Source organism: Equus przewalskii, chromosome 30 (genome assembly GCF_037783145.1).
Source record: "Equus przewalskii isolate Varuska chromosome 30, EquPr2, whole genome shotgun sequence".
NCBI classification, from domain to species: Eukaryota; Metazoa; Chordata; class Mammalia; order Perissodactyla; family Equidae; genus Equus; species Equus przewalskii.
The window spans coordinates 15462445-15475977 of NC_091860.1; the positions used below are offsets into that span (position 1 = coordinate 15462445).

A 13533-nucleotide genomic window follows, 5' to 3' on the forward strand; every position below is an offset into this window, starting at 1 on the left:
GGTGATGCGGTATTTGATTAGGAGAAGGAAAATGTTTAATCAAATAACAGAAATAAGGTAATGCTCGTTAACCCTCCAAAATTCATTCATCATCAAATATGCTACACTACATTCTTCACAGTCTGTCAGAACCACACACATACACAGCTTATAAAGACGCACGACTTAAACTTCTTATAAACTCAGGACGCAGATTCTGAATAATGTAAATACATATTAACACAATATAAAGTTAGCACATAGAATTATGCAACCTCACCAATGAAAGATGTCTTTAATAAAGGACCTGTAATGAAAAGTCCTTTAACTCAAGTCTCAATCCAGAATTGTTTCTCCTATATCATCCTTGATTAGTGTATTTAACTCCTGCAAGAATACAACTTTTCCTCTAACAAAAATATGCTGTTTAAAGAAATATAACTTCAGAATACGTGATGTGCCTGATATCCACATGCAAATAACTTTCATGTATAGAGATTAAGAAAAATGAAATGTGACAGTTTCAGGTAACATTTTTAATATTGTCTATTTATTAATTGAGATCTACGGGTAGGAGTTGTCACAGAAAAACACCAATTACTGTTCGAATGACAAAGCAACTGCATGCACAGTGTAGACAGCTCCAATGCAATCTCTGAACCTAAGTAATGGTTAAATTTTCAAAAATGCCTGTTCAACTATTTGGGATCCATTTTTATGACAATCTTCCTGTCCCTTAACTGAAATTCTCTACAAAATATGTAGTCAAAGAATTAGCCAAACTGCATCTGTTTCTTGAAAATATTATGTTGTGAACTTAAACACAGAATTTTAGGTTCAAGTTTGAAATTTTTGGCTGTCCTTAGTCATTTTACTAAACACGATAATTTTTCTTTGAACTCCTCAGTGATTCTGAAACTTGAATGTCATTACATATTCATTTGAAGTGCCCAGGAAAATTAAAATAGAATTGAATTTTTATATAAATGTTTTTAAAACATGCAAAATAATTAAAATTCATAATTTTTATAATTAAAAAATTTGTATGTGACAGTTTTAACCACAAGCATAGAATATTATTGGAAGACAGCCTAAGGCCTAGACTGTGAGATATCATATTTCTACCTTTTTAACAAAATAGTTTTAGTTTTCAAGGACATGTGATATAATCCCACATCCTAGTATTAGGTTTTAGTCAGTTATATTATTGAAGGATTCTAATATATTTTATATTTTGATATATAGGAGAAATAATTATTTCAATACTCAAAATTATAATAACCACAAGAAAAAACTTACCTTTGTTTTGTACGCTGGTACCTGGAAGTGACTTATGCGAAATTTCACATTCTTGGGATATACTGATGTCATCTAGAGCGACGGTAGCATTTGATGATAAAACAGTAGCTTCTAAAATTAACTATAATTACAGAAAGATAAAATATTAAAAAAAAAACACATAAAAGTGTTGAAATAACTTTCTAGACCCAAGATGGAGCCTCCTCTGCCCCAGGTGTTATGTCAGCACACCAAAACTCAGATGATTTTTGTGTCCCTGTAAATGCTCCACTTGACCAGAAACGCTGTATATTCAGTCAGCTAAACCCCAAACACCAAGCCAACTCCAGGCTCTTTACTATTTATTTTTGTTCCTTCTCACCCCAAACAAGTCTGTCTATGTGGCCTCAGTCAATCAGATCTTTTCTATTTTTCCCTTCCTTCTTCTTTATTCTCTATGTTTTAAGCTTTCTGTCTTCTGCCCCATTTTACATTTCTCGAAATGGAGAAATGGAGACTGTCCATTTCGTGAAGTGTTAAGCAAGGTTTGTTTGTATCACCAAAATTGTCTTCTTTAATCATTTTTTAAGAAAAACAAATGACTTACATTATTTCTTTGTGTAGAGAAGCTCATTTGCATTTGTCCCACCTTCCAATCTAATTTTAGAAAATTGTTTTGACCAGAACATTCACGTTATAAATGTATAAAGTCATAACTGCTTTGACAGCATCTGCTGTAACCTTAATATCTTAGGTAACCTTGTTTCAATTAAAAGTTGTAACATTCATCATTACTGAAGGGCTGCCTTCCCATTGGAGCCATTAAGAGTTATATGCATTTAAAATGAGCTCTTTGGGGTAATCAACTGTGTACTTTACAACTCAATTTAATTGAGATATGAATTCATTTGTAATGGGTCTGCTGGAGGCAATGATTCATTTCCATATCAGAATATTTAAATACTTGTATATATACAATGTATACATATACGGAAACCTACTTAGTGAGGTAAAGCGTACAATCAATAACCACATACGCTGGTTAATAATACTCATATGCTAAAGCACTTGGAAGTATCTAAGTTTAATTTATTTTAACACTCTGAGTAATGATGGATATAATTTTTCTCTTTTGTTAATCGCTCACCTTATTACGTTGCTACTCCACCATCTTAAAAAAAAAAATCAAGAAAGAAATTACGTCTGGAGTCTTAAGGATGCATAGCAGGGCCAGCAGCCCAGCACAGAGTTAGCAGGTGCATTTCCATCTTATCAGGGAGGATCTCTGATCTCAAAGATCTTACAACTTACTCAGTATGATACATTAAGAACTAAACTACACCTTAAGTGCTATACAAGAGATATGTATAAGATACTAAGAGATTCAAAAGAAAGTACTTTATTTCTGCCAAGAATATGAGACAGAATTTGAAAAAAGACTTAGTAAAGAGGTAATATTAAGCCTCAGTTATAATTGCAGGCTAGGATTTTGTTACTTTGAGAAACTGGTAACATAACAAGCAAGAGCAAGGAGATGTGAAAGTGTGGGGTATATTTCGAAAACTCTGGGTGTCACAGGATGATGGGTTCAAGACACACTACCCCAAAATACGGCACCTTGGCATACTGAATATTTTAAGCTAAAGGAACCTGAGAAATGGCACATGCAGGATGGACATGCCCTTCCCTTAAGGCAGATCATAAAATCCTCATGTGAGAGCTGCCCTCCTTATACCCAGAGGTATCCTTATCTGCAAAGACAAAAGGATACAGAAGAATCTAGACAGGATTCTTGCTAAGTTTCCTCCAGTTTACTACACTAGCTCACGTTCTTTCCCCTATCATATCTTTCCATGACTGTCCACTGATCACCAAACCTAGCAAAAAGACACTCATGTTTAACTGTTTTGGGGGGTCCTCACTTCCTTTTGCAGGCTCCCATGCCAGGGGGAGTTTGTTTAAAACTTAAACAATTTTATACTCTTTTCTCATCTTAATCTGCTTTGTCAGTTTAATTTTCAGACCCAGCCAGGGACCCAAAGAGGATCAAGGAAAACTTTTTTCTCCCCTACATAGGAGCATAGAATTTAAGATTTTATAAGATTATCAAGGTAATTTGAGAATTTAAATTTCAAATTATGTGTAGATGTCTTTCCCCTCCAAAGCTCTTTTTCAGGATCATGCTGATTATTGCTTTATTCAACTATATTATATTACGCCCTAAAAGAGCAAAATCATTTATTATTTTTGCTACGGGAACCACAGCAACTTGTAAATATTGTTTACAATCAAGTGATTACTTTTCACATCTGCAAACCCAAGGGAAGGTTTTCCAGAGAAATGCTCAACCAGCATATTTAGATTTTGGTTCTTTGATATTTTGTTTTAAAAAATAACAGAATGAATAAATATGAATCTAAGAAGAAATGTAGAAAGTAGGAAAAGAAGAAGTAAAGAAAAAATGGAATATAGTAATGTTTTAAAAGTTTTTATTAAGTTAATGATAGGTTACAAACTTGTGAAATTTCAGTTGTACATTATTGTTTGTAGGTGCACCACTTCACCCTTTGTGCCCACCCCCAACCCCCCCTTTCCCCTGGTAGCCACTAATCTGTTCTCTTTGTCTACATGTTTAACTTCCACATGTGAGTGGAGTCATACAGAGATTGTCTTTCTCTATCTCGTTTATTTCACTTAACATAATACCCTCAAGGTGCATCCATGTTGTTGTGAATGGGACGATTTTATTCTTTTTTATGGCTGAGTAGTTGGAATATAGTAACTTTTAAAGAATGATGATGGTATTAATAAGATCAACAGCTAACTTTCATTTAGTGCTTACTACATACAAGAGACATTCACTGGTTTTAACTCTGTGAAGGTGGTGCTATTTTCATCCTTATGTTAAGCAAAGGAAACAGAAGCTTAGAGAGTTGAAGTAAATTGGTTGAAGGTCACATATTGAGTAAGAAAAATATGTAACTTGAGCCATTAACAATTATGCTCTACTGTATCAACTATAACGAAATAGATAACTAATCTTTAGCAGATAGATGCTGCAGAACAGAGCTACCTGGCAAAGCAGGATTTAACGAGGCCCTGGATTAAGAAGGCTGAGGACACAGCAACTTTACAGAGACTAGACCAGCTTTTACTTTTGTATTATAAATCTTACCCTTCACTGAATCTTCAAATAATGTCAGGAAATTGTTATCGATTTATATCATTAACTCTGATCATGGTATCAATCATGGCGGGAAATTTCACATAAGGGTCATTTTAAAATGAAATCTAGAATATGACACCATTATGTTTTAATACGAAACTCAAAGAAAGCAGATCAATTGGAAATCAATGAAGAGTACTCAGAAAAAGTGTCACTTCTAGATATGAAAACTCAGAACAGAAGTTAGGAAAAAAGAAAGTATAAATTAAATAAATAAATTTGTGTAAAAAACCGAACATATAAAACAAGCGGGCCAAGTTAAAACAGATTATGAAGAATACTATTAACTACTTGCCTTACAGTCTCCCAATAAAAGCTGCACAGGAAATGTAGGGAGCATCGAAATGTGGTAATTTGCTGTTCTTACAGAAAAAACAGTAAGCCGCATCCTTTTCCACCAGGAAGAATGAAATCCCTCCCCAATTAGGTGTGCCTATTTCCTTATGAACTCAACGCAATTGGCACTCCTGTGATGTCCACAGGAGACATCAAAAGGGTCACACTGAAGCAGGATTTCATGGGGGCAAGGGAGCACTGAGGTCATACAATCTGATGCCTTCTTCCTTCCCAATTCTGGACTGAACTGGATTACACTATACAAACATGGCTCAGAGTTTAGTCACATTGAACTGATGGCCAGGCAATGGCTAAGGTCACTCTTAAATGCTTCAGTCCGCTAAATTTAATGTGCCAAAGAAGACTGTTTTCAAGAAGATAAACTTTATATATTTGAATATTTAAAAGCTGGATTGGCTGCTTGTAGGTATAACATCTTTTCCATTGATTGTTGATAAAAGCATGAAGTACAACCGCACCTAGCTAGAATCCTCATGAATATTTCCATACTTTTGAAAATACACTTAGAGAAATCAGGTTAAAATCAAGATTATATAAGCATTTTTTTTTCCCTGCAGAGGACAAGAAATGGAAAAGAAAGGGGTACAAAGAAGACAAAAGCTACATCTTTATGGGCAAACAGATTAACATTATAAGCAAACAAAATGTTAACTAGTTAATTCTGGGGTGTGAGTACACGGGTATTTGCCTCTCTCTGTATTTTCTACTTGTTTGAAATATTTAATAATATTCTGAGTAATATTAATGTGTTAACTAATACTGTTTGTATATATCTGTGTGTGACTGTGTGTATTTATGCATCTTGTGTGTGTGTATTAAAAATCTGAACTAATTCACACCAGAACGTTAACACGGGCCCACAATTTCTTATCTAGAGTCTTTGGGTCCAGCTGGGTTTTGAAATGTGAATAGTTCAGAGTTGAGAGTGTTACTCTAACACACATTGTGTATATTACGTGATACCCTCAGGGAGAAGAGGGCAGCACTCTATAATCAAGCCCGTCACTAAATGAACTGCCTAACGACTTTACACTGGTTCAGGCCAGGTTCAATTCTGCCGTGAAATTCATTTTTCAAAAGCTTATTGCATTCCAAATCTTAATTTTCCAAATTGGTGATTAGAGATTGTGGACCTGTAATAAATAGCCTTTTTAATGGTGGAATTTGAGAGACTATTTCTTATTTTTCTTTTTATTCACCTGTGGTTTCTTAAACAAACCTGTGCTACAGCCAAGTAACAGGATTGAATAAGAAGGAACAGAGGCACAGACTAAAACTCTTACCTTCGCAGGAGTGAATTAAACACGGCTGCAGCCTAGCAAGAACCCAGAACCAGGGGCCGGCACTGGGACAGTGGTTAAGCTCGGCGTGCTCCACTTTGGTAGCCTGGGTTCATGTGTTTGGATCCCAGGCACAGACCTACACCACTCATCAGTCATGCTGTGGCAGCAACTCACATACAAAATAGAGGAAGATTGGCCCAGATGTGAGTTCAGGGCTAATCTTCCTCAAGCAAAACCAAAAAAAAAAGGGGAAGATTGGCAACAGATGTTAGCTTAGGGCAAATCTTCCTCAGCAAAAAAAATTTTAAAAAATTAAAAATTAAAGTGAAAAAAAAAGAACCCAGGACCATTCACTCCCCTCAAAGGACATCATGATTAAGCTGAGGGTGACTGGTGCTGCCTGGGAACCGTCAACTGGGGAGACAGAAAAGCCAACACATGGCACTGAGCCCCCACAGAAGGGAGTGAAGAAAGAGAGGAGAGCAGCAGAGCAGGGCTGCTTTAGAAAAATCACAAATCTGCAGCTGCCAAATTATGACATCCTCTCAAATCATTGGTCAATCTACAAACTAGTTCACACACCACAGATAATAAACAGTAGTCTCAGTTTTCACTGCAAAGCAAAACAAAAACTAAAACCCCAAAGGAAGAAATATTAAAGAGAAAAATCTACACTGTGCTGAATGTCTTCAATAATAGTGACAGGTTAATGAGTGCCTCCAGGCCGAAAAAGGAATGGCATGCGTTTTAATTCATAATATTTCTCAAACAGCTACAATTCTAACAAAACATGTTCTGGTGTTTTTGTTTTGTTTTGTTCTTTCTTAAGACTTTTAGAGCAGTTTCAGTTTTGCTGCAAAATTGAGGGGAAGATACAGAGTGTCTCCATATACCTCCAGCGCCCACACATCCACAGCCTCCCCATCATCAATATGGCCCACCAGAGTAGGACAGTTGTTACAATTGATAAACCTACAGTGACACATCTTAATCATCCAAAGTCTATAGTTTACATTAAAGGTCAATCTTGGTGTCGTACGCTTGATGGGTTTGAACAAATGAATAATGACATGTATCCACCATCAGATCATCACACAGAGTATTTTCGCTGTCCTAAAAATCCTCTGTACTCCACCGATTCGTCCCTCCGCTCCCCATTTCCCTCACCCCCCCAACCACTGATCCTTTTACTGTCTCCATAGTTTTCCCTTTTCCAGAATATCATATAGCTGGAATCATGTATTATGGAGCCTTTTCACATTGGCTTCTTTCATTCAGTAATATACATTTAAGTTTCCTCCATGGCTTTTCAAGGCTTGATAGCTCATTTGTCTTTAGTGCTGAATAATATTCCATTGTCTGGACATACTACAGTTCACTTATCCATTCACCAACTAAGGACATCTTGGTTTCTTCCAAGTTTTGGCAAATATGAATGAAGGTGTTACGTGCAGGTGGTCATGTGCAGGTTTTTGTATGGACAAGGACATTCTGTTTTCTTCCCAATATGTCATTTAACAATAGACTCTGAGAGATACTAATAAGCTACAGTCTAACTAAAAGTAAACCTAAAGAAAAGAATTTTATACAGACTATAAATACTTGAGGCAAGGGATCAAATTATTCTGATTTTGTTTGCCCTGTCACACGTAATAGAGATTGACACTAAAATGATTCCATGACTGGTCTTTATGTCAAATGTTTTCCAGCTGTTAAGAGCTACTAGATTCATGATGCTTTTGTCCACTGGGTTTGGGGGTGGAAGCATAAATACGATCCTCGAGAATCAGGGGAGTTTAGAGACCTTCAGTGAGAGAAGAAACCGCTAATCATTGAGCCCAGAGTTCTGGTCAAGATGAGACTTTCTTTCAAAATAATGGACACTAATATTTATTCAGTGTCTACTATTCCCAAACAATATCCAAGTAATAACCACAATAACAATAACAGTTAACTTTTGCGTGTTTACTTCTTGCCATATTATCTTCCATGTGCTTTACATGTATAAACCACTTAGTCCTCATATTTCTACAAAGTAGGTAATACTAATAGGAGTCGATGCTTATTCCCTATTCCTCCTGCTTCCACCTGTAGGAACTTTCTGGAAGTAACACTGCTGTTACTGACCTCTTACTCTTTGCCATGAGAGAAGGATGATTTAATTGATTGGTGATGTTGGAAGAATAAGCTGGTCATGCTTAATTCACTCTCTTCTTCTCTTATTCAATGGCCCCCACCCTGCTTTGGGGAACTAGCCTGTCTTCAGGAGGCATGCATTCCGATGTTATCTCTGGTTAACGGTAAAAGTTTTCCCCAAAGTGTGAGTCCTGTATTCTCTAGCAGAGTTAGTTGTTCTCTGAGTGAATCTGTTTGTCCTGGTGAAGTATTATTTTAAATATATGGCTGCAGATTCTAAAGGAATCTCCTCCAAAATATTTTGCTCTCTATCTGTTGACTTCTATATTTATCTCAGTTGGTTCATAAATGAGTACTAGATGAGGTGTGTTATTTATCAGGGGCTCCTAACACCCCAACAACAATTCTCTTCCCTCCTCATTTACAGAGGAAGAAACAGGCATGGAAGGATTAAGTATCTTGCCTATGATTGTACACTTGGGCTTGAACCTCAGACTCCAGAGACCATGTTCATAGCTACCATTTTAGCTAAATTCTCTCTAATACTCAGATTTCCCTCAAGTATTCCTTTTACTTTCACTGCGGTTTTCACAGACTGGGGAATATAAAGCTCAAAGACGTAATTTGCAGTCACTCAGCAACCCATGAGCTGAGCAGAGATGGGAACTTAGACCATCTGACTCCAAAGGCAGTGTTTTTCCACTATATTCCACCATCGAAATCTAGTTTCTAAAATAGCCCTTTTAAACATCCTCCAGAAGGGAGTCATGCCCAGGAGGGTGGAAGTTGGGGCATCCATTTGATAAGCTACAGTTGCCTTCTTTTATTATTAACCAAGAAAATGACATAAAAGGTTGATAAAATCCTCAATATTAATGGCAGCTGAAGATGAGGAAATAGGATTAAAATATGAGTACAGCCCAAGTCAGATTTTTTTCACTACCTCACGCAATCCACCTCTTCACTTAAAAAAGCAAATATTTCCTGTTAAATTACTCTTCTCTCTGCTATCCTACTCAATTCTTATCTCCACTTTTGCTATACTTTCACAAATAAGTCTTGAGCACATAGTCAAGATAACCTCTTTACTCATCCCCAGTTGTGAATGTGCTTGCTTTATTAATATCAGATAAACTTATGGGATATATACATTACATTGCTGTCTGAAAAGATTAGGATTAAATAAACATCTTCTGCTGAGTTGTATTAATTTCTTATATGCTTACCTGAAAAGGCAGAGTAGATTCCCCAGCCTTCGCACAGAGGTCGATTTTTGCTTGTCTCCACTGAGATTCCGAGATTCCAATTAGATCACCTTGCTTTTGCAAATTCCCATCCAGTGATGTTCTTGTAAAAACCGAGAGATGTGAATGCTGAGACAAATGATACCAAAACCGCAGCTGGTGGGGAAAGTTTTTTAATAACATCAATATTCCATTTACCTGTCTCCAGTAGCTGTTCTATAATTAAAAATATCCCCAACTACTTTGGCGTTAAATATAATCCTCTCCATTCTCCTTTCCTCCGAATATGCAAGCCCAGAAAATGCAAAGTACATTCTTTGCCAGCCTTTGTATCTCCACTTAAAAACCCTTAAGGCAGCTGTGCTCACTGGTCTTCCTAACACCTGCCATAGAGCTGACTAAAGCAATGGGACACTAGCATACTACCAAGAAAAGTCTGAGGACACTTATACATCCATACCATCATGGGCAGTACCACTCTGCTGCCATGGAAGTTTCTCAGCTTCTCTCTTGCTTCTTATAAATCCGGGGGGGACACACATTCTGACTCAAAGTTACAAAATCAGGTTTTGTTATACATTCTCCTTGACACCCCAACATCAAACCAAGAAACAGTTTTCTTGAAAAACTGTTCTTGGGTAAAAGAGAATTGCATGAATACTTTTCGTTAGTTCCTTCCTATTGTGTTGTTATCAAAGAACGTGGGAGCTCTTATGATACTGTTAATAGTTTAATCCAAGTGAGAAACATTCTTTTTGAGGCTAGGGTGCCTTGATTATCTCACCTCCTACTCTCTATCAATGAGAACATAATCTAAAGGTTTGACAGGTTAACTAGGTAATGAAGAAAATATAGAGAGAGGATTATTTTAAGGGCTGATAGCAGTAGCTATAACATGGAATTCAGGACTGTCATTTCTTCAGCCAATATTTACTGAGCATTTACTAAGTACCAGGCACTGTGTGAGACAAAAATTAATTTGTGAAATGGTTGGATGATTCCCTCTACAAAATATGTCAACAGAAACTCCATAAAAAACAATTAAGACACACAGCAATCAGTTTTTTTTCCTTCTCATTATGACATAGAGAGTTTTGAGGCTGCATGTTTCAAAGAAAAAGACAACATTCAGAGATGAGGCCCCTCAGAAATGAAATCCTTCTCTTTGGATTCAAAGTGACTCCTTTGCAGTTTCACTATATTTTACATTCTTGGTTTTTTCCTTCATCATTGTGCTTTTATTCTGTTACACGATCAGATATTAGTGCATATATAGACACCCATTTATTTCACTGCTGGTACTAATTTCAGTGGAGATGAAAATTGACACAACTTTTTTTTAATTATTCAGTTTAAAACATCAAGCATTCTCGGTTCCAAAGTGGTACACATTTTTTCTCAATGTCTACATAATTGCCACCACCCAATCAAAAAAATTCTTTCTGGTTGTCCGTTTCATTTTAGATTTCACTACCATACTCACCTAAACTCAGACTTTGACAGGTAAGCGAGAAATGTAAAATTATATGGAAGTGTTTAATTAAATTCTGCGAAAAGGGAGGATGTATGTTCCTCATCTACAATTAAATTTTAGATCCCTGCTGTAGTTTCAGCAAATTCCCAGCTCGTAAATATGCAAAACAGAGCTGTAAACCTAGTTGTACAAGAAATATGCATGCCCCGTCAGAAACTTAAGCTGTCGAACTGTCACTCCATACATCACCAGTGCAAAGTCATTTTAATAGTGTATTAAGAGTAAATACCAATGGGATCCATCTTCAATAGCATAAGAGCTTAGAACTTATATTTAATTTACTATTTTAACAGAATTGGCATTGTAGACACTTAAGGAGAGTTCTTTAGTTTATTATAGAAGAGGAAACTTTTCATAGTCTTTTCAAGTTTCATATTGGTAAGGGTAAAATCAATTAACATTATAATTTATTAATACTACTTAATATTAATACAGCTGTGACTTCAGATAGGCACTCGTCAAGTGTGCAACCTCTGTGACTCTCAATCTTATATACACTAGTAGTAAAACACTGTCATAAACTCAAAATCATGTTACATGTTGTGAATTCCTCACAGACCCTATTATGGAGATTTGTATTTAGTAGGTATTCAGTTAATAGGTATTGAAAACATAAGGAAAGAATAAGTGAGATTATTAGCATCAGTGCTTAAGCAAACGTCTATAAATTTTCACACAGAGAGAGTAAGAGAGAGAACCTGCTCTGTGTCAGCAAACGCACAAGGGATTGGGTGTCCTTAGGGATCTCAGAGTTTTATGGGGAAAAGTGAAAGGAAAAGGAACAATTAAGTATAAAGTGGAAAATGACAAAGGTATAAAAATAGTGTGGCTATCTACATGCAAATTGATTAAAATCAAACAAAAGGAAAAATTCAGTTTCTCAGTTATACTCATCACATTTTCAGTGCTCATTAGTTATATGTGGAGCTGACGTCAGCATCATGGTGGAGTGAGTTGTTCCTTTTGTTTCTCCTGTCTAAGTTACAACCAGTAGAACATCCATGGACTGACAAAGGATTATCTACCAGCATACCAGAACGCCTGAAAGATTTATACATCTATACATCTGAAGGTGGGCTGACTAGACCTCGTGGAGGCAGTGGAACCAGGGCAGCAGTGGTGGCAGCTGTAAACCCACACATCTCTGGAGAGCTAAAGTTCAACGAGGGAGCCAAGAACATACAATGGAGAAAGGAAAGTCTCTTCAATAAATTGTGTTGGGAAAACTGGACAGCCACATGCAGAAGAATGCAAGTAGACCATTATGCTACACTACACACAAAAATTAACTCAAAATTGATTAAAGACTTGAATGTAAGACCTGAACCCATAAACTTCCTAGAAGAAGACATAGGCAGCATGTTCTTTGACTTTGGTCTTAGCATTTTTCTGAATATGTCTCCTCAAGCAAGGGAAACAAAAGACAAAATAAACAAATGGCACTATATCAAACTAAAAAGCTTCTGCATGGCAAAGGAAACCATCAACCAAATGAAAAAAAACACCCGCCAATTGGGAGAAGATATTTGCAAATCATATATCCAATAAGGGGTTGATATCTAAAATATACAAAGAGCTCATACAACTCAACAACAGAAAAACAAACAACCCAATTAAAAGATGGGCAGAAGATCTGAACAGACGTTTTTCCAAAGAAGATATACAGATCACCAACAGGCACATGAAATGATGTTCAACATCACCAATTATTAGGTAATTGCAAATCAAAACTACAGTGAGATATTATCTCATGCCTGTCAGAATGGCTATTGAAAAGACAAGAAATAAGTGTTGAAGAGGATATGGAGAAAAGGACACCCTTGTGCACTGCTGGTGGGAATGTAAATTGCTGTGGCCACTATGGAAAACAGTATGGAGATGCCTCAAAAAATTAAAAATACCACAACTAGAAGGACATGCAACTAAAATATACAACTGTGTGTTGGGGGGGGGTGGGGGGGTTGGGGAAGATAAAGCAGAAAAAAAAAAAGATTGGCAACAGTTGTTAGCCCAGGTGCCAATCTTTAAAAAAAAAACAATTAAAAATAGAACTAACATATGATCCAGCTATTCAACTTCTGAGTATTTATCCAAAGAACATTAAAATGCTAATTTGAAAAGATATATGCACCCCTATGTTCACTGCAGCATTATTTACAATAGCCAAGACATGGAAGCAACCCAAGTGCTCATCAATGGATGAATGGATAAAGAAGATGTGGTAAATGTACAGAATAGAATACTACTCAGCCATAAAAAAGATGAAATCTTGCATTTGAGACAATGTGGATGTGCTTTGAGGGTACTGTGCTAAGCAAAATAAGTCAGACAGAGAAAGACAATTACCATATGATTTTACTCCTATGTGGAAGATACACAAACAGACATGCGGATACAGAGAAAAAAATTAGTGTATCCAATTTCCCTAGAGGGTAACAGGATTGGATCAGGGATAGGGCAAAAAGGATAAAGTGGCATATGTGTACGGTGACAAAC

The 13533-nt window shown here is 36.4% G+C and overlaps 1 protein-coding gene across 1 annotated transcript in view; it reads right to left on the reverse strand.

Moving 5' to 3' along the window:
* Positions 1-13533, reverse strand: part of MALRD1 (MAM and LDL receptor class A domain containing 1) — a 648353-nt gene that overhangs the window by 537265 nt on the left and 97555 nt on the right. The window contains exons 13-14 of the mRNA XM_070600827.1: positions 9486-9659; positions 1279-1399 (exon numbers count right to left, since the gene is read on the reverse strand). Of these exons, the coding sequence (XP_070456928.1) occupies positions 1279-1399; positions 9486-9659 (295 nt within the window). The remainder of the gene's footprint in view (positions 1-1278; positions 1400-9485; positions 9660-13533) is intronic.